The sequence below is a fragment of the Macadamia integrifolia genome, chromosome 3 (assembly GCF_013358625.1).
Source record: "Macadamia integrifolia cultivar HAES 741 chromosome 3, SCU_Mint_v3, whole genome shotgun sequence".
Taxonomy (NCBI): Eukaryota; Viridiplantae; Streptophyta; class Magnoliopsida; order Proteales; family Proteaceae; genus Macadamia; species Macadamia integrifolia.
The window spans coordinates 36,419,150-36,443,825 of record NC_056559.1 but is presented as its reverse complement, the minus strand read 5'-3'; the positions used below and the strand labels follow the sequence as shown (position 1 = coordinate 36,443,825).

The 24,676-nt window shown below is 40.5% G+C and overlaps 2 protein-coding genes across 2 annotated transcripts; both read right to left on the bottom strand.

The window, feature by feature from the left end:
• Positions 1-10,492: 10,492 nt before the first annotated feature.
• LOC122072933 (LEAF RUST 10 DISEASE-RESISTANCE LOCUS RECEPTOR-LIKE PROTEIN KINASE-like 2.1) lies at positions 10,493-15,506 on the bottom strand. Its single transcript, XM_042637372.1, has 3 exons — positions 14,635-15,506; positions 13,905-13,976; positions 10,493-11,824 (listed from the first exon to the last, which is right to left on the bottom strand). Exons 1-3 carry the CDS (start codon positions 15,500-15,502, stop codon positions 10,635-10,637), a joined length of 2,130 nt encoding a protein of 709 aa, XP_042493306.1. The 5' UTR covers positions 15,503-15,506; the 3' UTR covers positions 10,493-10,634.
• Positions 15,507-21,105: 5,599 nt separating this feature from the next.
• Positions 21,106-23,884, bottom strand: LOC122072936 (rust resistance kinase Lr10-like). The gene is made up of 3 exons (XM_042637376.1): positions 23,026-23,884; positions 22,833-22,913; positions 21,106-22,693 (listed from the first exon to the last, which is right to left on the bottom strand). Exons 1-3 carry the CDS (start codon positions 23,801-23,803, stop codon positions 21,540-21,542), a joined length of 2,013 nt encoding a protein of 670 aa, XP_042493310.1. The 5' UTR covers positions 23,804-23,884; the 3' UTR covers positions 21,106-21,539.
• Positions 23,885-24,676: the final 792 nt, after the last annotated feature.

Here is a 24,676-nt window from a genome sequence, read left to right as displayed (position 1 = left end):
ATCAAGCACTCCATTCAATCGGTCTGCTACCAGCTTAGTGATAATCTTGAAGACTACATTACATGAGCTAATCGGTCGGAACTGGTCTGCTGTCTCTGGGTGTCTCCACCTTTGGAATCAGACATATATATGTACGATTAAGCTCTGTTGGAATATGCCCAGAATGAAAAAATTCTATGACATAATAGAGTATGTCCTTCTTCACAAGATCCCAATACTATTGGTAAAACACAGGTGGTAAACCATCAGGTCCTGGTGCCATTGCAAACAAGACTGCGAACCTTCTCCTCAGTAGGTAGTCTACATAAGGTGTTACTCATATCGTCTATAACCATAGGCTGGACTGAATCCAATACTCTATTCAAAGAAACATCATCAACCGGCTCAGTGGAATATAATGCCTGAAAATGAGAACATATAATGTTACAAACCTCAGTCTGTGAGGATGACAACTGACCCAAGGGAGCTTCAACTTTAAAATTCTGTTTCGATGCCTACGCCAAAGAGTGGAGACATGGAAAAAAGACGTGTTCTTATCAACATCTCTGGAGTTTTGTTGTGAGCCGCCAGCCTTCTCTCTCCAAGATAGGTGAGAATTAAAATCGCCATAGGCCATAGCACAACCAATTGCCTTGACTGTGTTGACCAAAAGAAACAATTCTGTCCCATACTGCCTCCCTCTTATGTTTGACGGCGTCCCCATACACACGTAAGAAAAAGGGGGGGGGCTTTGGGAACCACTAACCTGAGCATCAATAATATGTCCATCTAAATTTATCGCAGACAAATTGATTGTATCTTCGTAAGGCAAGCCCACCCGATGCCTCATTTGGTTCCACTGTTACACAACCTTTATAATTCCCCTTTCTGCAAATACCATCCAGTACAGAGCGACGACACTTCGTCTCCATGAGATATACAATATCAGGCTTCTCTAAGGTGAGGAGATGGTACAGGGTTCGAACTGTCTTGGGTCTCCCCAGCCCTTGACAGTTAGAGCCGAGAAGCCTCATTGCTTCCAGTGGAGCTGGTGTTCTCCAGCGTCCACGGGGGGGCGACCCTAAAAAATACGTCTGTAGAGCAGCATCATCATCCTTGTTGTCCGTAACAGTATCCTCTGGCTTATGAGTCCCAGTACTGGAGATACGTAACCGTTTAGGGGATTGCACATGCCTGTCATTCGGATCCTGAATAGGGGATAAGTCTACCTGGGAAGCTTGAGGTAGATGTCCAATAGCAATAGGTTGTTGACTTGGATCGGAAACAGATGAGGCAACCTCAAGTTGGGTCGGGTTAGAGAGGGAGCATCCCGAAAGGTGAGGTAACAGAGCCGTGAGAGCATTGGCAATCTCTGGAGTTTGTGGGAGTTAGTTTAGAAAATGTAGGAAGTTACCTCCTTGGGAAGTGGAGGTTGGAGGTAGTGGATGGGAATTGGTAAGTGGTGGATAAACTCCCAATGGGGGACCACTAAAGGTTGATGAGAGTGTGAGTTTGAAGAATGATCAGACGGATAGGAGTTATGTTTGAAAAAGGGTGGGTGGTTATGGACATGTGTTCAGAAGTATTAGGCTCGTGGGATGGGAAGTTACCAGTTGGGCTATTGGTTGATGCCGGCCAGCGGTGATCGGAATGAGGGGTTGGCATAGTGGTGGCTGTCTGTGGAATAATCACATGGGCATGCTCCACCAAACGGGCATGCATCTGTGGCCTAGCAAAGAAGGTGTGGCGGAAACCGTCTTCAAAATAAAAGATGCGCAAATCTTGTCCCTCGGACATTGATGGGAAAGACGATAAGCTTCTTCATCCTCAAATAGAGATTTACACCGCTGCTTGTCATGGCCTAATACCCCACAATAATAGCAAATGAGAGGTAAGCGTTCATATTTCAGATCCACTGACTGTTTACCCCCATTACGTCTCTTAATCATCAGCGTTGGTTTGAGTGGCTGTGAGATATTAACTCGCACTCTTGCCCGAAAAGACTGCAAACACCGACTCGATCGCACACCATTGATATGCATCAACCGAGACACCTCCCCAAGCTTTTGGACCATCCTTGAGACTAGCTGATAATCCTGCAACTCCTCTGGAATATTATGAAACTGTATCCATATCTCTGTGAAGTTGAAATTGCAGTCCTTCAGTTCCCTCCACCTTTCCAAAATAATCAAATTCCCAGCCATAGACCAAGGTGTTTCATTCAGGACATTGGAGGCATCCATTGGGTGATCAAACTTAAACAGGTAGACATTAGGCCTTAACGGTGAGACACTAACAGGAGACGTAGAGCTTCAGTAACTGCCTGTTTTCTGTATGGCTTCCCTGCCAAAATCTTTCCTGCTAGCGTTTTAGCCTCACAATGGCCTAGCCGATCTTCAAATTCATCACCTATTGTAAAAGAGAATTCATTGTCTGAGTCACCTTCATCAAAAGATGGTGAATCAGGTAATGGAGAAGGAGGAGAAGGCGGTTGAGTGGAAGATGATGGAAGAGAGAGACGTTTTGAAGCCATTAGGATGAAAGTGGAAGCCATTACCATTCCACAATTCATCCACCACATTTCTGGGGGAGCATATCCGGGTGTCCCAGCTCCATGGCTGAGAGAGATATGACTCTTATCCCTGTTCATGGCTAGGGCCAACCCGCAATCTGACACCTTTGGTCGAAAATTTCGGTCCAAGAAGATATTATGAGGTTTAATGTCGCAATGTATTATATTAGTTCTACACTCCTCATGAAGATACATTATCCCCTTTGCGGTTCCAACTGCAATGTCATGAAGTTGACTCCAACTTAACTTCTCTGTTGTCTTCTGGCTATCCCTTGCGTGGATGTATTTGTCAAGAGATCCATTCTCCATGAATTCATAAACAAGAACCTGCCTAGAATGTTCAAAGCAGTAGCCTAGAAGACAGACCAAATGGTTTTGGTGGATTTGCCCAATGATTTGAACCTCATTGAGGAATTGGGCTTCACTCTGATCAGTGTCATTAAGAAGCTTAACGCCAATAAATAAGCCGCTGGGGAGTTTCCCTTTCCCTTTGAAGACAGAACCATAGCCTCCTTGACCAATCTTGTGAGCGAAGTTGTTGGTGTACCTCTTGAGCTGCTTATAGGAGAACCTAGTAGGCCTTCCTAGCGTATAATTCTGCAAAAAAGTCTCTATAGAAGCTGGAATTGTGTTACCTCCATCAAGGTAGCGTCTTAGTGCTTCATCATCTTCACCCCCAAAGTCACCCTTATTATTGATATGGCTCCACCGTTTTTTGAAGTAAAAATAGCCCATGCATATGGACGCCGTTAATCCTGCTCCCAACCCTGTACCAACAGCAGAAAACAGCAAATTAATTATATAAGACAGCTGCTATGGCATTTTGGGCTTCCTAAATCTAGTGAACTAATTTGAGTTGCAAGGCCTGAATTAATGTGTTTACCTAGACTAATTATAACCACTTCTCGAGCGTGACGTCTAGATCCATGGCCTCCCTTGGCCACTCCATCAAGCTCAACGAGAAGCCCTTCAATGGAAAACACAATTCATTATAAGGGTTACTTACTTACTCCGTAGAAATAAACTTGGATATCTTTGAAGGGAGCCGGAGGAATTTAATGTGGTTAATTATTAGGGAACTTACCATCAGAGCAGTTGTGTTTGCGGACTCCATTATTACAAAAACAAACCTCTTCATCGTTAAGGTATCCACATCTGCCACCATCAATCTCCATGCGACATGGGTCACAGTTACCATTATCCCAGTCCATTGTGAAACCCTCCTGGAGTACCCTTCTCAGGTTCCTAACCGCACTCAAGTTGTTCAAAACATCAAATGGAATTGCAGTTATGATGGATCTACAGTAATTGATCTCAGTATCCAGGATTCTAATATAGAAATAGCAGAAATAATGATCATCTCCACACTCCAAACAAGAAGCCTTCGTGAATAGCCTTCCCTTATTAGGTTGCTGAGTGCAATTGAGGAAAGTCACTGGTTGGTAATCATTTGTGTAACGGAAGACCCCTACAGTTCCCACTTTTGGGAGTTATAACCATTAGAATTGCCAGGGATGGTTCCACAACCCAAGACCGAAACGTGAACAGCCCTGATCAATCTATTGGCATAGACTAACTTGGTGAGGTTCTGCAAGAGCTTGTATTTGATGTGAGGGTTTTGGTCGTTGGTGAGGAAGCTGGTGGTATTGTTCTCGCAATGTGTAGTTGCGTTCGGGCGGCATAGAGGGTTTTGGCCAAAGGGAAACTGTTGAACAGACGGACCGCATGTTGAAGGCATGCACTGGTTGTAGTAGTAGTTGTAGGAAGAGTTGTTTGATGATGAGCAGATACTCCGCAAAAATGAAAGACTAATCGCATAGAAGAGGAAATAGCTGTGGTACTGCATGATTGTCGTCAGCCCCTTGTACAGAAAGGTGTTAAACGAAGTCCCACAAGGCCACAACGAGTGAGTGCTTGCCATCATTGAGTTTGGAACCATGAAAAAATGAAGTAACAAAGAGAACAGTAAACATCGAATCTGTATAATTTTCGTTTCTTCACATCCAAACACAGCATTGGTTCATAATTTAAGAAAGAGAAAGGTTTGGTGGGGAGATTAATGCACATTGCAATGGAGCCATTCATCAATCAAAGGCTAGGTGCTTATGTTGGGGATTCTTTATCATATTAAACATATGAATAACCCTATAGTGTTTAGAATACAAGAATCATCAACCAATCATAAAAGGTTAATCATAGGGTGTTTCAAACAAAACATTCAAGTACAAAATGACATGAATATGAATTTACTATATATTTCAGTTATAAATCATTATTCAATATCATGATAATAATAAATCAATGCAAAACTCCAAATAATTCTTTTGCATGAAAAACAATATAGAACACTGAATTTATTCTCCCACTAGCAACCTAGTATACTGACCTTCTACTAGTAACATCCTCCCACTAGCAACCTAGTATACCGAATTTATTCTCCCACTGGTCGAGCCACATAAAATAGCTTAAGATCCATACTTTTATTCTCCCACTTGATTCGACCAGTCATAAATTAATCCATTTATTGGAGAACACAATTCGTTAAATGTGACATACATATAAACTTGTTCACATATGCCCAAAAACAAAAGAAACCAAACATTTATCAATTAATGTTCATAAATAGGTTTTCAGAGAACAATGGCAGTGTTTAAGAACTTGGTATTGGATTGATCAAAATCGACACTAATCTAACCCAACCAATCCGAATTGATCCAATCGGAATACAAAAAATAACACATTAAATAAACCTATAACTTATGGTCATAGTGATGAAACCCTCATCCACCCTATTGCCATTGATCAACTGTCCAATACCTTTTAGAGCAAAAAAAATTTGCTTTAAAAGTATAATAACAAACTATTGATTTGGTTCTCCTAGTATAGAAAACTAGGTCTTTGAGACATATGTAGACCTCTATATTCTCAAGCCACTTTTAAAGACATTAGCTTAATGGTTCAACTCAAGGAAGAATAATCCATTCGATATTTAATTAATGCATGTTACATCAATAAAAACCAACATTACATCATTAACCATTAAATATAATCAAAGTGTCAACTGAACTACAATCTTAACCTTTAGGTCTGGAATGCACTAGTCCACTCAAAAACTATAATGACCGTGGGAGCTCTTCAACTTCGAAAATTACTATCACTTTTGGATGCATAACAACTTCTAGTTTAAGGTTTGCCTAGAGTACACTTGCATTTATGCATGTCTTTGATAATGTCGCCTTTGGGCAAACATTACCTAATTCCTGCTAACAATTTTCTATGCCTTTGAATATAAGATAAAATCTTTGAGTTGTAAACCTATTACAGTAATCTTAGATTTTACCACTTTGGTGGGTTCCATCAATTCCACTGCAATAACTTACAACTACACCTGGTAGCTTAAATTTGTGGGTTATTTAAAAATTAATTAAATATCAATTTACATGTAAAAGAACAAGCATGTAACTGTTAACAAAATAAACATTACAATGCTCAATTATCAATTACTTCAAGAGTGTCAACCGGAACTTCATACTAATCCACTCAAGTTTCTGCAATTACTGCGAGACTTCTTCTAACTTTCAAAAAGTACCGCCATCTTTGGATGGACAGCATCTTCTGGGTTGAGAAATCCCTATTTTGTTTTTCATTTGCTTTAACTTTAACCTTTCTTTGATAATGTCACATTTGGGTGAACATTAGCAACTTTGCTACCAATCATTATTCTCTGTCTTTTTAAACAAAGAAGACTTTGATTTGTATTCTATTACAATAAGGTTGAACTTTACCACTTTGGTGGATTCCACACAATCTTATTGTAATAGTCTACAAATTCATTCCGGTAGCTAAAAGTGAGATTGTTTAAGCATGAATAAAAATATTCATAAACAAAAGCATGAACTACATTACCAAGAATAACCAAGTTCATATTCTGATATGCAAGTAATGTATGAATTGATTTTCTTTTATTTCTTCCAATTAATAGGAAAATCATAAAGAATCATTAACCACCCCTACTTGTAACTTATACAAAACAAATCATAAAATTTGATCAAAACTAGCTTCATAATATATCAAAACGAAGAGCACGAAAAACTGGACTCAACGCAAAAAACCAGGGTGAAAAATTCTTCACCGTTTGCCCGTACGAGCCATTTGAAGTTGCAGAACTAAAAATAGATCAAAATCAATCTAGTTTCCCAAACCAACCGGTCTAATCCGGTTCAGGCATATTGATTCCGGGTCAAAATCCGGGTCAATTGGTCAATGATCAGGTCAACCTTTGACCGAGTCAAACAGAGTTGGTCATGAGTTGACCCACTGCACCCCGAGTTAACTCGGTAGGGTTTCCGAGGTGACCCGGCAATGACTCGCTGCCCTTTTTTTTTTTTTTTTTTGAATTAAAATTTTTTTTCTCTCTCCTCCGGCAGCCAATTTCCGACGGTGCGTGCCGGCGCGTCCATAGGTTTCTGGTGACTTGCGGCATACCTCCGTGACCATTTTTTCATGCTCTACAACTTTCGTGAAGAAAGTTTTCCCATATGGGATCTTTAAGTAATGGTAAAATTATGATTTTCATGATTTGAGACACAAATCCTATACAAAATCAATTTTTCTTGATTCTAACACTGTAAGGGTTGGCTCTGATGCCAATTATTGGGGATTCTTTATCATATTAAACATATGAATAACCTTATAGTGTTTAGAATACAAGAATCATCAACCAATCATAAAAGGTTAATCATAGGTGTAGTCCCTAAACCAAGAACAATAAAGTATCACATCTTAAAATACATAACCATATAGATTTACCATATCTATAATAATCAATAGGACAACCATGACATGAACCATAAATGGGAATAAAGAAATACCTGTGTCCCATGAACATAGATCATGAACCTCTATCCCATGTGGTAAAACATTACTCCCATGAAGATGACAATGACGAACTACGCAAATGGAGTCATTCTACTGAGATCTTCTGCAGCCTCTTACTCTAGGGTTTCCTTTCTTTCTGTGCACTTGCTCTTGTGAGAAAGCCGTGCTACCAAAACCAATAAGGCAGTAAGTAAAAGTAATGGCTGCAGGGACCGTCAGTATTCTATTTATAATAGAATCCCTAAAACCCTATTCCACTCTCACAATGGAAAGAGCTAAGAGTTTCCTAATCAGAATAGGTCTATAATTGCTTGAGCCCAATAGATCAATCAGTATCAGTTAAGCCCACATAAAAATCCTAACAGGTTAGACCAGTTTGATTGATAGTGGCAAGAGAAGAGCCTTCCATTATTGAACAATTTCCTAATCACACAGGTGGCCCTAGTAAGTATATGATTCTTACAAAAAAAAAAAAAAGAAGTATATGATAAATGCTTACCAGTACCAGTCAGTCATCTTCCCACAGGCACAGGCACAGGCAGAGGCACGTGAAAATGCTAAATGACTGAAGAATGCGAAAGGGAAATCCTACTACAGAGACTAAGGGCCCGTTTGATAACGTTTCAAGAAACGCGTTTCTGCCGTTTCTGTTTCCAGAAACAGCAGAAACGGAGTAAAAAGCGTTTGATAAAATTGTTCCGTTTCACTTATTTTCAGAAATAGAAATAGAAATTTTTACTTATTTATGGTTCAAGAAACGACCTAGGCGAAACAAGTTCAACTTGTTTCGCCGTTTCTAGAAACGACTTGTGGCCATTCTTTCATTGGTTACTATCGACTTCTAAAAACATGACTTATCAAACACCTTCAATTCCGTTTCTGTTTCTAGAAACGGAAATTTATGTTTCTGCAGTTTCTTGAAACAGAAACGGCAGAAACGTTATCAAACGGGCCCTAACATTTCTGGCAACTTGCCACCCAAAAATAGTCCAAAATACAAGAAAAGAAGGAATCAGGATTCGGAAAAGACAAGTACACCGTACACGTAGCTCAATTTTGAATCACTCCAAATCGCAGAATCCAACTCATTCCAATCTCCAATGACTTGGAATCCCATCACTCCTGAGTCCTGATTCGGGTAATAGAAGCAACTACAGGTGCAAGTTTAGCCCATCAGGCCCAAGCCTGAACTCAGAATTTCAGCCAGCGGGTTGGGCTGGGCCAGGGTTGAGATTTCTAGGCCCATAAGAATCGGGCCTAGGCTATTCAGTCAGGCCCAGCCGTGTATATATAAATATATTGTTTGTAGAAAGGGTTGGTTCAGTCTGTGTCATTCTCTCTCCCTCCCTTTTTGAAATTACCCTCATGCCCCTCCCCATCTCAGCCTCTTCATTGGTTGAACCTCCAGCTCTGAGAAAGCTAACGGGTGCCAAACCCTCTCCCATATAAAATTATGTATAAAATATAATCATACATAATTATATCATACACATATATGGTCAAAAAACAAGAGGAAGGGGGGACATCCAAAGTTTATAGTATTACCAAAATTATGCTTTTTTTTTTTTTTTTCAAACTGTAACATATGGTCCAAGTAAACGTCAAGGGCACCAAAAAAAAAAAAAAAAAAAAAAAAATACTAAAACTTTCAGACCTTACTGAGTTCAATAACATTCGTGTACATGTCCTTTGCAAAACCAATAAAATAGATTGGAAATGCATTCCAAACAAGTAAATGCCGACAGGTTGTGCAATCGTACCTATATGTTGTGGCCCAGTCTAATGAAGAAACCACATTGAAGTGAAGCTGATTGCAAGGCCCAAAAATCCATTTAAAGTCATCAGTCATCACCAGCCAAACATTGGGACCTTCAAAAGTGGCCTGCCAATTCACTTCCAATTCAGATTTGGAACTTAGCAGCTATTACCAAGCGGCTTACCAGGGAGGTAGATTGGATCCCGAATCAATAAGAACCTAGGCCTCTCTCGCCATTTGTGAAATCAAGGCCCAGTCTACTTCATGGGTAAAAGTGACAGACCACCTGTTTATCCTATGGACAATGGAGCGGTAACGTAAGTATGACATTCGAGGGATGACTTTAGATAGGCCCAGCCCAACAGAAAATTAATCATTTTGGGCGTAGCCAAACTTGGGCCAGAAAAGATATCTATCCCTATCCCATATTCTTTACATGGGTTTTCCTGTCCTCACCATTTAAGGTATTTAATCATAACAGTACTTGCTAAGTATTCTTACCTTCAATCCTAATGGTTACTATTTAGCACCTGTTTTCATGATCTTATTAGGTTAATTCAACAATCTTGTTTGATCGCTGATGCGGTAAAAATTGACCGGGTGATCTTTCTTGCAAGACTTGGCACTCTACGAGAGTCAGGCTACCTAACGAGGGACTCTTCGATGCCTAAATCGGATTCTTTCCACAACAATTACTCAAAAGAGTTTTTTATTATGAAAAATGATCCATCCCTTCTTTTGGGGCTTACCTTACTATTTATAGGCAATGAATCAAGAGCATCGATTGAGGAGAGTCCAGCTTTAACCAATAGTCTACTTCCTCTTGATCCGGTAGGATCTTCCTTCTTTCCCGAGTTCCGTGGACTCCTGGAGTAAGAGATGTTCCAAGCTTTGGGGGAGGTAGGACTCCTACGTTCGATTATCTGGGTTGTGGGAACCAGGAACGGTTTCCCACGTTCTGCTGGTTGCGTGTTGTAATAGGTTACGGCACCGGCCAGTCCGTGGCCATCTGGGGGATTACGCCAAGGCGAGAGCTCGGCCATGAGTCAGCGATGAGGGGGCCGAGGCGATACCTCGGCCATGAGGGGATCGAGGGGATAACTCGGCCATGAGGGGACCGAAGCGAGGATTCGGCGAGGTGAGTACTTGGTCGTATGGCCTCCGCTGGTTAGTGCCGAAACGGTGCAGGTTTTGCCTCATCACAACCTTGGTCAGGCTGAGATGAGAGCGCGACTCTTGCTGCCCAGCGCTGAACAAGAGTAGATGGTCAGATATTGCCTCATCAATCACATATGCAGATTTGTTGCACCACTTCAAATACTTATGTATATTATTTAGTACACAATACACCCTGTGGGTTATATGTAGTGGTACTCAAGTATACTGAAACCGAATCTGATGCTAATACAGATAGATATATATATCTATCCAAAAGAGACCAACTGATCATTATCGTGGTTCTAGTGACCAACTGACACTACCAGCAGTGAAAGGAGCAGAAGAATTGTTGCTGTAATACTCCATATTTTCTGCAGTAAGTTGGGGAAATGGATGAAGAGGGATTCCGACTTCGACATTTCCTTTCAAAATTTGGATCACTCTATCCATGGATGGCCTATTCGAAGGGATGTACTGGATGCACCATAGACCTGCCAAGCACATCCTCTTTAGGAGTATTTCTACCTCTCCATCTTCTCTTTCACATTCTTCTTCAACCTCAATGGCAACATCTTCTCCCATTCTGATCATTGGTAACAAAGGCAGTTCCCCATTCTTGATCTTGTTGTATGCCCACATGGGAAAGTAGACTTGGCTGGATTCGTTTGCCTCCGGATTACAATTCTTCCTCCTACCCACCATCTCGAGGAGCATCATCCCATAGCTGTACACATCCGACTTTTCAGTCACGGGACCATGTGTCATCAACCACATTTCCGGTGCAACATACCCTGGAGTTCCTCGAGCCTTTGTCAAGGAAACATGGCTATGATCTTCACCCATCATTCTAGCGAGTCCGAAATCTGCCACTTTAGCTGTGAAGTTGGAATCTAACAACATATTGTGAGGTTTAATGTCAAAATGCAAGATCCTATGCCTACACCCTTGGTGCAAGTATAGTATCCCTTTAGCAATTTGCAGGGCTATTTCATACGTCTGTTTATGGCTTAACCTCTCAAAACTGGTTTCTTCTTCTTCTTCATCATCTCCTCCTACTTTCCTAGTACTGTATATGTACTTGTCTAAGGATCCTCTTTCCATGAACTCATAAACCAATGCACGCGTTTTCCCTTGAGCACAATAGCCAAGCAAACTCACTAGATGTTGGTGACGTACAGCTCCAGTTGTGGCAACTTCATTTATGAATTCCTTTTCGCTTTGTTTGGATTTCAAAAGCTTTACTGCTACTGCCACATCAACCCCGTTTTGATGAATGGTTCCTTTGTAGACCCTTCCATATCCCCCCTCTCCTAGTTTGGTGGATAAGTTGTTGGTGAACTTCTTGATTTCAGCGTAAGAATACCTTGAAGGGGATGTGTTGAAGTTCACTTCCTTCTTCAGTTCCATCCTATGCTTGCTTCGGAAGATCAAAATAAGGACTAGAAGTGCTAGAAACACCATCGAGGTCGCAGCTGAAACCACTGCAGGGGAATAAGAAAAAGGTTCATTAGCTCATGGTTATTCATTACGGGATGGCCCCATAAGTAGCTTGGTAAACCAAGTTTTCACCAAAAAAAAAAGCAAGGAAACAAAAAATAAAGTAAGAAAAATTTCAAACATTCCCATTGAACTGCAAAGATTCTAAAGCTGGAGTACGTACGTTTGCTGTTAGTATTTTAGAGGTATCAAAAAAACCCAATCAGCTCAAACCCACCTTAATTGCCCCAAAAAGATATAATTTATTGAAGATCAATAGCTTATATAGTAGAAAAAGATTACATCTAAAGCATAAATAGCAGTACGCCACACCTTTGCTCTTATATAACATAATACAAAATGTGCTCACGCATATGCACAAATAAGGGATAAGCCTCTAGCTTAGTGGCAAACAGTAGGTGTTGTGCTCTAGTATAAGTCTAGGAAAGGAAGGTCGTTGGTTTGACTATCCTACCCCCACTCCCCTCTTAATCTTGAAAAAAATAATAGTTGTAGTATTGCAATATGTATGACCCAGTGGTCCCTTTCGTTGGCTCCTCCTGGATCCCTTGTCTAGCCTCTAGTGGGTCTCTATATAGCTTCTCAATGGGTCTTGCTTGGTTATAAAGTTGCATGGGCCCTTGTACCAAGACATAGGGAAAAAAATCATCTGCAATTCCGATCTCGTACAATTCTGTGAAATACCACCTTCAGAGTGTGACACGTGTATTGATGCTAATGCAATGGTTCAGATCTGATTTAAATGACTCTTCACTGATTTTAGGTTTTATTAGTTGTACCAGATCTGGATCATTGCATTGGTATCAATACACGTGTCACCTCCTAAAGGTGGTATTTCACGGAATTGTACGAGATCGGAATTGCAGACGATTTCAACCCAAGACATAGAGGGGCAAAATAACCACCCACTCCTCATAAAAAGCATAAATCCCACCCCTTATTAATGTTTTCGTGTATAGTCCTATTCCCCCCCCCCCCCTCTCGTGTTGTGATATGATCAAGTTCACATATGAGAATGTTCTCATACATTCCTGATCCGTGGATATAGAATCTATTAAATGAAGAGAAAAAATTGATTCTATATCCATGGATCATAACCATTCTTGTACATTCTCGTATGTGAACCTGATCCGCTCTCCCCCGTGTTGACACAGGGGCAATGCTGACTTTCAGGAAACCCTCTCCCTACACACAGACACACACACACATGCAAGATAAATAGCAATACAATATCGTTGTATATGTATTTTTTACATATGACATCTTGTTAGGATATTATGTTAAATAAAGGGAGGACCTACGCTTGGGGTGACTGTGCATTGGGAAGAGGGGTACATAGCCAACCAAGGGGACAACAAACTCTATCATATAAAACTCTTGCGAAAGGGTTCTTTGAGAAAGTGGCATAAGAGAGTGCACTAATGAGCTATGTCAAAATGGTATTGCATATAGGTGGACAACAATGTCATTTCATGTGAGGTGAAGATAGACACAGAAGTGCTATAAATGTAACTTAACCTGACAGCTCAAAGAACTGTTTCTTAAAATTCACATATAAAAGTATCTATAAAAAAGGGTTGAGTATTGTGCCTTGGCTCCGCTTGTCTATATGTAATTATGTATGGTAAAAGTATCTCTAAGCCCCTCTCTCTCTCTCTCTCTCTCTCTCTCTCTCTCTCTCCCTCTCCTAGTTGTCTCTCCTTCTGCCCCCTATTGAGGAACCATAATCAGAGGACATATAAATCGGAATCAGGAACGATAAAATCAAAATCCCAATGTATCCACAGCTACAACTGTTGGTACTTCAAAAGGCTTAGATTCTGAAGGCGTTACTGAAAGATTATGGGTGTAAGCCCTCAAAGCCCTTGGTACTTCGGTATAGTGAGCAGCCCTAGGAAAAGAAAAAAAAAAAACCAAATTGATGGGTCTTCCATACCGTTAGCTCAGAAAACCCTCTCTTATATATCAAATACATACACGCATGCATGTATATTGTATGAGTTCATATCCCAAACCAAGCCTAGGAGCAGCCCTGGTAACATCAAATACTCAAACCTAGCTTACCTGCAATAATTAATACTTTGTGCGGTCTAGATCTTCCTCTACTAGCCCATGTTCTTATGTCCACGATCATTCCTGAATATAAAGAACAAATATCCATTAGAACTGATAGGAAAAGCACAAACTTCGGGTTGGCAAGAAACAATTTGAATCTGTGAGTTTGAACCAGAAATTCTTATCTGGTACATCATTTTTCACCTTCCCATGCAAGTAATTTAACGACATTCTTGGTTAGTTATACTATATAATAGTGGGTTTAGAAGATGCACGCTAGAGGGAGACTGAGAGGAGGAAAGTGGATTCGAATGAGTGTGTAGAAAATGTTTCCTTCATGCCCATTCAAGTGATAATCTCTACGTAACTCATTTGGTGACCTTGTGACAAACTGTGAGTTCCAATTGGTTTCTTAAGTCAAGATTAACTGTGTTGGCAGTAAAGTCCATAATACTAATAAAGTGGGCTTGATTCATTGCAAAGATTATGTGGGACATCCTTTTATGCTATTTCTTCTTTGGCAACATATGAAGAACCACCGTTCATAACAACTGAATAATGAACTGCCTAGTGTAGTGTGGTGCGTTAAAAGTTCATGTTCAACAGGAGGTCTTGAATTCGAGTCTCCTGACTGCTGTTTACATCCCTTCTTACCTAAAAGAACAATATATATATATATATATATATATATATATATATATATAGATAGATAGATAGAGATACACACATGAATACATACCGTCAGAACAGTTGAGACGATGCACGGTGAAGGGACAAAAGCAAACGAAGGAAGGCGGTGATGAAGACCAAGATGAAGAGGAGGATGAAGGGTTGATGCCACACCTCCCCCCGGTTTTTTGACATCCACTGCAGTGCAGGGGCTTGGTGTACAAAATCTCATACCCGCGCTTCAGGTATGCCCTCAGATCCTTCTCAGCACTCACGTTGAAACTCCTCTTAGTGTACATGTGGAAAGTCTCGCAGTTGGGGTACGAGAGGAATCCATGTCCATAATAGCAGAAGTTGGTGGGGTCCTGAGCGGGGCAGCCCAGACAGGCGGCCTTCTGGAGTCCTTGGATTGGAACGGTGCAGTTGAAGTGAGTCCCTGCGACGTAATCGGGAGGGAGCTTGAAGTCCGTATAAGAGGAAGGGTCCGTGTAGTTGGGCTCCGAGACCGGGCCGCATCTAAAGAAACTGTCGCTGGCCAAGAAGAAGGACACAATGGGGATCTCCCGGTCAACGAGTGTGGCCGTGAAGTTGTTGGTGTGAAGTAGTCGGAAGGATTTGTTGGTCTGAATATCGGTGAAGAGTAGAGTCTGCTTCTGCTTCTTGAGTTTGTTGCTCCGACGACAGCTTATTTCCATGTGCCAAGGGTGACAGAATTGTGCCACTGCAAGTGGATCGGTGAGGGTGAAACCGTCACAGGTTGAGGGCGCACACGAGTTGTAATAGTACGAAGGGTCTCCTTGATCTTCAGCTCTGTTCATCTGATTACCAATGAAGAGTACTGTCATGATGAAGAGCTGGAGCTGCAACATATATTTACTTTTTCTGGGTTTCTCAAGATAACCCGCATACAGAAACATTTTTGGCAGCCGTTTAAGCATCTAAGCAAATATTTGGGGGGTTGAATAATATATGGGGGAAACACAGGGGGATGGGGTCCTCTGTAATGCTACAGGGTGTATACCGCAGATCCAAGCTACTCCCAGCCTTCGTGTATCGTTACAGAAGATCCAGTTCAAGGGGGAAGGAGGGCCCTGCGGAGGAAAAAAATCGTCTGTTTTTCTTCATTCATGTTTTTCTTGTTTTGCTACCTTCAAAAGGCGACATGTGGCATTATTTTAAGTGAACGGTCAAGATTGAGTTAAAAACCAAACTGGATGTAATAACCCTCACCCAACTGAATTAATCTTGACCATTGATGACACGTGTCATCTTCTGCAACTAGCAAAACACAAGAAAAACAGAGATTAGAAAAACAGACGATTTTTATCCCCCTGCGGATAGGGGCAGGCCACTAATGAAATGAACAATTATTTTATTTTATTTTATTTTATTTTGGGGGGGTGTTAGAAACTAATGAAAGGAACATTAAGGCAAGAGAGAGAGAGAGAGAGAGAGAGAGAGAGAGAGAGAGAGAGAGAGAATGTGAGGGCCAATTTGCAAGACTGCACCATGATGTTTCTTTTGCTAAACCGGCTTAACTACAGTGGACACAGTATGATTGATAATCGAGTCGGTCGGTCTCGAACTTTAATCCAACTATCATAAACAAGCCTTACGACAGACCTATTTAACTCTAAATGAACTTTAAATGAGCTTGAAGAGGAATACCAGTAAAATGAGATAGAAATAGACATAACAAATAAATATCTCATAGTTTAAATGGATTAAGCCAAAGAGGGGCATAATAGCTAAGTTACTAAGGTACTCAGTTTTTAACCCACGGAACTCAAATCAATTAAATTATGGTTGCATAACCCAAGTTTAGTAAGTTCAAATCAATTAAATTATGCCTAAAAAGGATAAATGTCATATAACAACCACCACCATCTCAACCGTACATATCACAATAATCTTAGCACTAAACACAAGTAGTATTAAAAAAAATAAAAAAATACAAGTAGTATTAAAGGGATCAAGCTAAGTCGGGCTTATAAATGTATTAGGTTGATTGACACCCGTCGGACTAGGTAGCTACATCATGTACTATCTGTTTATAAACGTATCGGGCTTGATCATGCCTGAAACTGACACCCCTACACCAAGGTGTCGAGAATTGCATGAGTCAAGCCTACTCTTAACCTCGAAACCAATAGAGTCCTAAATAACCTGATATCCTAGACTTCCAATCCCCATTTCATCAGATTCCTTTCCTAACACACATGGTAAATGTCTTCCCTTGTTTAAGGAGTTTTTGAATTGGGATTGTTTATGTGTAAGGTGTACACTATATCTTCTCACATGTATTATGATATTATTATTATTATTTGAGGAATTATCACTCCCCACCCTTGAACTTTGGGGAAATATCAAGTTCCCCCACAGTTTTTGAATTAATTCACTCCCCTCCCCCGAAATCAAAAATATTCTACCACTCATTACTACCTGTTAGATTTTGCTGTTAAGTGATTAGTAAAATTTTTAAATTTCCCAAATTGCCCTCTAATGAATCAATTAAAAGAAGAGGACTTCTCTTCTTCAACGACTCCTTCAATGAGAAGAGTTGTTCAATGAGAAAGCTCAGTGTTGCATGTTCCTTAAAACCGCTCACCGTCGTTAATGGAATTATCCTGGTTTTTGACTCACAAACATATTCTTTTGCAGAAGAAACCTAAAATGCCTACTGATCCGGATCTTGATTCATTGATCCTAGTTCTAGATATTGATTTGAATTGTGTTTATGCTTTTCTTGGCATCTGTTCAGAAAATATAAATAGAAAATCCCACTGAAAGTTTGCTGCTTGTTCTTGGCACTCTTGTGTCATGCAACTTTTTGGAGCAATCTTTGTGAAGTTGTATTTCAATATCCAATTTGACCATTTCTTGTGCTAAGCAATATGTAGTTTATGTTTCAGATTATCCCCTCCACCTGCTGAGTAATTACGGCAACAATCATCACTCTCCAGTGAGAAATCACCAAAACGGGATATGGGAAGTCCCATATGTCTGGACTAATTGAAGGTCTACCTGATTCAATTGCGCTTCTATGCCTTGCACGGTGCCGTTCTATTTTGACCCTTATTTACTGCTTGTTTGCACTTCATGGAGAGATGCTGTATGTAGCCTTGAGTTTTTCAAGTAATACCTGTTCCACTGAAGAACGACCAGATAAAATAGGGCGTCAACTGAGAGGGCTTCGATGCAGATGGATTTGTTGAAAAGATTGCTTAAAACTAGGGCTTTGACTGAGAGGGTTTCACTGTACAGGAACTAGGGCTTCGACTGAGGGGACTTAAGTGCAGAGGAACTAAAGCTTGACTGAAAGGAATTCTGGTACAGGGCTGGCTTCTCAGTGAGCAGTGATAGTAAAATAGGAGAGTCGCCTTTGTCTTCTTGGTGAGCAGCGATGGAAAGCATCTTCGCAGTGAGCGGTGACAGTAAGCAACGATGGTGAAGGAGGCAGCGATGGTGAAGAATACTTGTTGAAGAAGTCTTCGTTGAAGATGAGAGCTTGAAGCGGTTTTCTTTTCATTGATTTATTAGAAGGCAGTTTGGGTATTTACTAGTCACTTAACAGCAAAATCTAACAGGTACTAATGAGTGGTAAAATCTTTTCATTTCAAGGGAGGGGAGTGAATTAATTCAAAATCGTGAGGGAACTTGATGTTTCCCCAAAATTCAAGGGATGGGAGTTATAATTCCTCTTATTATTTTTAAAAATAATTTAAAAAACAATGTGATGTAAAGAGGTGTTGTGTCGTAGAACCCTCTTTGTCTGGATCTGCCAAAATACAATTAAAAGCATACAAAGATCAAACGGCAAATCAGATAACTTTTTATCAAAAAAAAAAAGCAAATCAGATAACTTTACCTGATCAATGCCTGTTAACATATTAGACTGTCCAAAAAAAAAATTAAGGAAAAAGCTGAGTTGTCACTGTTGTTGTGGTAATAAAAATCAAAGAAATCCTGGTTCCCCATGTTGCACTCAATAACATCAACCTAGTCTCTGTCTCTTCCCCCATGCTACACTTAATAAAATTAATCAACCCAGTCTTAGTCTGAGTCTTAGTCTTTGTCTCTTCCCCCATGTTACACTCAATAAAATCAACCCATAGAAACTTGAGGAGGAAAGGAATACAACAAGTCCTTCCTTCAACTTCAATCGCAATGCCGTTACCCGTGTGTTGAGGTTAGGTGCGCATAGACTTATAAAAGAGGGAGAATGGTAGTGATGGTGAAGGAAATGACTTAACAGTTACCTAATCTGACAGAATTTTTTGTGTCCTAGAACCCACTTTGTCTGGATCTGCCAAAATACGATTGAAAGCATGCGAAAATCAAACGGCAAATCAGATAACTTTACCTGATCAATGCCTGTTAACATATTAGACTGTCCAAAAAAAAAATTAAGGAAAAAGCTGAGTTGTCACTGTTGTTGTGGTAATAAAAATCAAAGAAATCCTGGTTCCCCATGTTGCACTCAATAACATCAACCTAGTCTCAGTCTCAGTCTCTATCTCTTCCCCCATGCTACACTTAATAAAATTAATCAACCCAGTCTTAGTCTGAATCTTAGTCTTTGTCTCTTCCCCCATGTTACACTCAATAAAATCAACCCATAGAAACTTGAGGAGGAAAGGAATACAACAAGTCCTTCCTTCAACTTCAATCGCAATGCCGTTACCCGTGTGTTGAGGTTAGGTGCGCATAGACTTATAAAAGAGGGAGAATGGTAGTGATGGTGAAGGAAATGACTTAACAGTTACCTAATCTGACAGAATTTTTTGTGTCCTAGAACCCACTTTGTCTGGATCTGCCAAAATACGATTGAAAGCATGCGAAAATCAAACGGCAAATCAGATAACTTTACCTGATCAATGCCTGTTAACATATTAGACTGTCCAAAAAAAAAATTAAGGAAAAAGCTGAGTTGTCACTGTTGTTGTGGTAATAAAAATCAAAGAAATCCTGGTTCCCCATGTTGCACTCAATAACATCAACCTAGTCTCTGTCTCTTCCCCCATGCTACACTTAATAAAATTAATCAACCCAGTCTTAGTCTGAGTCTTAGTCTTTGTCTCTTCCCCCATGTTACACTCAATAAAATCAACCCATAGAAACTTGAGGAGGAAAGGAATACAACAAGTCCTTCCTTCAACTTCAATCGCAATGCCGTTACCTGTGGGTTGAGGTTAGGTGCACATAGACTTATAAAAGAGGGAGAATGGTAGTGATGGTGAAGGAAATGACTTAACAGTTACCTAATCTGACAGAATTTTTTGTGTCCTAGAAACCTCTTTGTCTGGATCTGCCAAAATACGATTGAAAGCATGCGAAAATCAAACGGCAAATCAGATAACTTTTTATCAAAAAAAAAAGGCAAATCAGATAACTTTACCTGATCAATGCCTGTTAACATATTAGACTGTCCAAAAAAAAATTAAGGAAAAAGCTGAGTTGTCACTGTTGTTGTGGTAATAAAAATCAAAGAAATCCTGGTTCCCCATGTTGCACTCAATAACATCAACCTAGTCTCTGTCTCTTCCCCCATGCTACACTTAATAAAATTAATCAACCCAGTCTTAGTCTGAGTCTTAGTCTTTGTCTCTTCCCCCATGTTACACTCAATAAAATCAACCCATAGAAACTTGAGGAGGAAAGGAATACAACAAGTCCTTCCTTCAACTTCAATCGCAATGCCGTTACCCTTGGGCTGAGGTTAGGTGGCACATAGACTTATAAAAGAGGAGAATGTAGTGATGGTGAAGGGAAATGACTTAACAGTTACTTAATCTGACAGAATTTTTTGTGTCTTAGAACCCTCTTTGTCTGGATCTGCCAAAATACGATTGAAAGCATAAGAAAATCAAATGGCAAATCAGATATAACTTTTTATCAAAAAAAAAAAAAAAAAGGCAAATCAGATAATTTCACTTGATCAATGCCTGTTAACATATTAGACCATCCAAAAAAAATTAAGGAAAAAGCTGAGTTGTCACTGTTGTTGTGGTAATAAAAATCAAAGAAATCCTGGTTCCCCATGTTGCACTCAATAACATCAACCTAGTCTCAGTCTCAGTCTCAGTCTCTGTCTCTTCCTCCATGTTACATTCAATAAAATCAACCCATAGAAACTTGAGGAGGAAAGGAATACAGCAAGTCTTTCCTTCAACTTCAATCGCAATGCCGTTACCATTGGGCTGAGGTTAGGTGCGCATAGACTTATAAAAGAGGGAGAATGGTAGTGATGGTGAAGAAAATGACTTAACAGTTACCTAATCTGACAGAATTTTTTGCATTTTCACTTACCTTACTTTTTTACAATGCACTCCCAGGCTAAGTGACTCTGTAAGGTTCAACAAACCTTAGCTATTCTACAAAGGGGAAAAGCCCACTGAGCAGTTACAGAGTCACTTAGCCGTTTACAAAGGGAAAGGTGCGTCAGCTGTGGATGTTAACTGATCGATTATGATAAATTGAATAGGATTTTGCAGTTTTTTCTTGTGCATTACCTCAACGTGACATGAACATGAAAGATGTTCAAGAATCAATTTTCTTTTTAGAAGTAGGTAGGGTGAATCTTGAAAGATTTGAAAGATCTCCCTCCAAGCCATTCATACGACTTTCATCAGACCAGTGGGGATTAAAAATTGAACAGGAATCGATCACGCCAATTTTGAGCCCGCACTAGTAGGTTGAACATTTTTTTTTTTGGCTTGATGCCTGCCTGCCTGCCTGCCTGCCAGTGCCACCTCTGGTGTTTACACAAAAAATAGTAATAATAAATACATCCGGTGAAACTATGTATTCGATCAATAAAAAGAAGGATTTATGTCAGATATATATTCTTACAGGAGATGAGGAGATGGATGGTTAGTGTATTCTTCCCATCACTCCTCTCTTGTAGATATTTAAGCGTGAGAGCTAGGTATCACTGTTGTGTCTCTCCTGTAAAATAAAACGGAAGAACTCAAGCTACTTGAGGTTTTCCATTGAATCTTGAACTTCAAGCTGTTCTCCACTCAAATGTTTGATAAGGTGTGTGGATTGAATGGTGCTGGGTGGAATCTCAATCATCACATCCCCTTCTAGCATTTCAATTACTCTTCTCATGGAAGGCCTCATAGACTGCTCAAACTGAATACACCATAAGGCTACCAGCTCCATCCTTTCCTTCATCCCTCTTTCCTCACTACTACTGCTTGAATTTTTTTCTGCATTGTGCAGTAAGACCCACTCGGAGAAGTACATCTCACTCGAACTACTTACATCAGTCATAAGATTCCTTCTTCTTCCTGCCATCTCCAGCATCACCATCCCAAAGCTATAAACATCAGATTTCTCTGATATCATTCCACAATTCATCCACCAAATTTCTGGGGGAGCATATCCTGGTGTCCCAGCTCCATGGCTGAGAGAGACATGACTCTTATCCCTATTCATGACTAGCGCCAAACCGAAATCTGACACCTTTGGTCGGAAATTTCGGTCCAAGAGGATATTATGAGGCTTGATGTCACAATGTATTATTCTAGTTCTACACTCCTCATGAAGATACATTATCCCCTTTGCCGTTCCAACTGCAATGTCATGAAGTTGACTCCAACTCAACTTCTCTGTTGTCTTCTGGCCATCCCCTGCTGCATGGATGTATTTGTCAAGAGATCCATTTTCCATGAATTCATAGACAAGAACCTGTCTAGAAGGTTCAAAGCAGTAGCCCAAAAGTCGGACCAGATGATTATGGTGGATATGCCCAATGATTTGAACCTCATTGAGGAATTGAGCCTCACTCTGATCAGTGTCATTAAGAAGCTTAACAGCAATAAATAAGCCGTTGGGAAGTTCCCCCTTAAAGACCGAGCCATAGCCACCTTGACCAAGCTTGTGAGTGAAGTTGGTGGTGAATCTCTTGAGCTGCTTATAGGAGAACCTAGTAGGCCTTCCTAACGTATAATTCTGCAAGAAAGTCTCTATAGAAGCTGGAATTGTTTTATCTCCACCAAGGTAGCGCCTTAGTGCTTTATCATCTTCACCCCCAAAGTCATCTTGATCATTAATCTGGCTCCACCTTTTTTTCAAGTAAAAATAACCCATGCATATGAACGCCATTAATCCTGCTCCCAACCCTATACCAACAACAGAAAACCATAAATCATATAAGACAGTAGCTAAGGCCTTTTGGGGTTTCCAAATCCCAGTTATTAACAGAACTCAGAGATCCCATCATGGGAGTATATATCCGGCTTGAATTAATAATGTCTTTACCTAGAGCAATAATCACTTGTCGAGTGTGACATCTAAATCCATGGCCTCTCTTTGCCACTCCATCAAGCTCAACCAGAAGCCCTTCAGCAAAAAACACAATCAAGGGTTACTAGCTTGCTCCCTAGAAAACTTCGATATCTTCAAAGAGGGGAGGAAATTAAAGCATGAAATATACTTATTTGGGAACACTTACCATCGGAACAGTTGTGCTTGTGAACTCCATCGTTACAAAAACAAACCTCTTCACCACTCTTCTTTTCTCCATCATTAAGGTACCCACATCGGCCACCATCAATCTCCATGCGACATGGGTCACAGTTCCCGTCGTCCCACTCCATCGTGAAACCCCCCTGGAGTACCCTTCTAATGTTCCTAACCGCACTCAAGTTGTAATATACATTAAATGGAATAGCAGTTGTGAAGGAGCTACAGTATTTGGTGGGCTCACTATCCATGATTTCATCAGTGAAATAGCAGAAATTATGATCATCTCCACACTCCAAACAAGGAACCTTCAGCGGATTTGATAGTTCCTGAGTGCAATTGAGGAAAGTCACTGGTCGGTAATCATTTGTGTAACGGAAGACCCCTAGAGTTCCCCACTTCTGGTGGTCATAACCATTATCAGGGATGGTTCCACAACCCAAGACCGATACGTCGACAACCCTGATCAATCTCCTAGCATAAACTTCCTTGGTGAGGTTCTGCAACAGCTTGTATTCCATGTGGGGATCTTGATCGTTGGTGATGAGGAGGGTATTGTTCTCGCAAAGTGTTGTTACGTTAGGGCTTCGGCATATAGGGTTTTGGCCAAAGGGGTACTGTAGAACAGATGGACCGCATGTTGAAGGCATGCACTGGTTGTAGTAGTAGTTGTAGGAAGAGTTGTTTGATGAGCAGCTAATCTGCAAAATTAAAAGACTAATCGCAGACAGGAGGCAGTAGTGGTGCTGCCGCCGGTGGCGATGCATGACCGTTGTCAGCCCCTTGTGCAGTAAGGTGTCAGACTAAGTCATACAACGAGTGCTACCTCACAGTGTTTTTTCGTTGCAATCGTTGAGTTTGAAACTATGAACAGATTTGCCTAAAGTCATCATTCCCCGGCTGACACGGGACAAGAGTGGCGATCACACGGCAGTGGGCCAGTGGCAGTGAGAGAGTATGTATGCATGCTTGTGACAGATACCGGAAGAAAGAGGCATTAATTTTGAAAGCTGTTTTGATTGTTTTGAATGTTTGTTACAGGTAGGAGTGTCAACCGGCCCGGTCGGGTCGGGTCAGGCAGGTCTCGGTAAGGTCTAATCTGGCTTGACCACATGAAAGCCTTACACTGTGAATGCCTGTTTAAGTAAACGGGTCTAACTTGAAAGGACATTGTAGATTTATAATAGAGCTGATCGGTGTCAAGCTTCCTTAAACGGGCCTTAACCGAGCTCTAAACGGGCTTTAAACGTGCATACCTTAAAATTCTCTTCTTAAATGGGTTGAGATTATGGTTATTCTGTTTTTTTTTTTTAAAAGAAGAGATTATGACCATTACAACTTACAAATTAAAGTTTAATTTAATCAAATCCTACTACAAAACAAAGGGTAATGAAGTTACTCGTAATGGCAAAATAGGAATTTTATGTAGTATTAAAGGGGGTCGGGCTGGGTCGGGCTACAACGAATCGGTTCAAGTCAGACATATAAACGTATCAGTTTGATCAGGCGCCTGACAGGCTAGCTACCTACACCATGAATGCCTATTTAATAAATCTGGCCGATCTAAGTTAGACCATAAACATATCAGGCTCGATCGAACTTACCAGTACGGGCTCAAAATTGACACCCTAGTGGGCTTC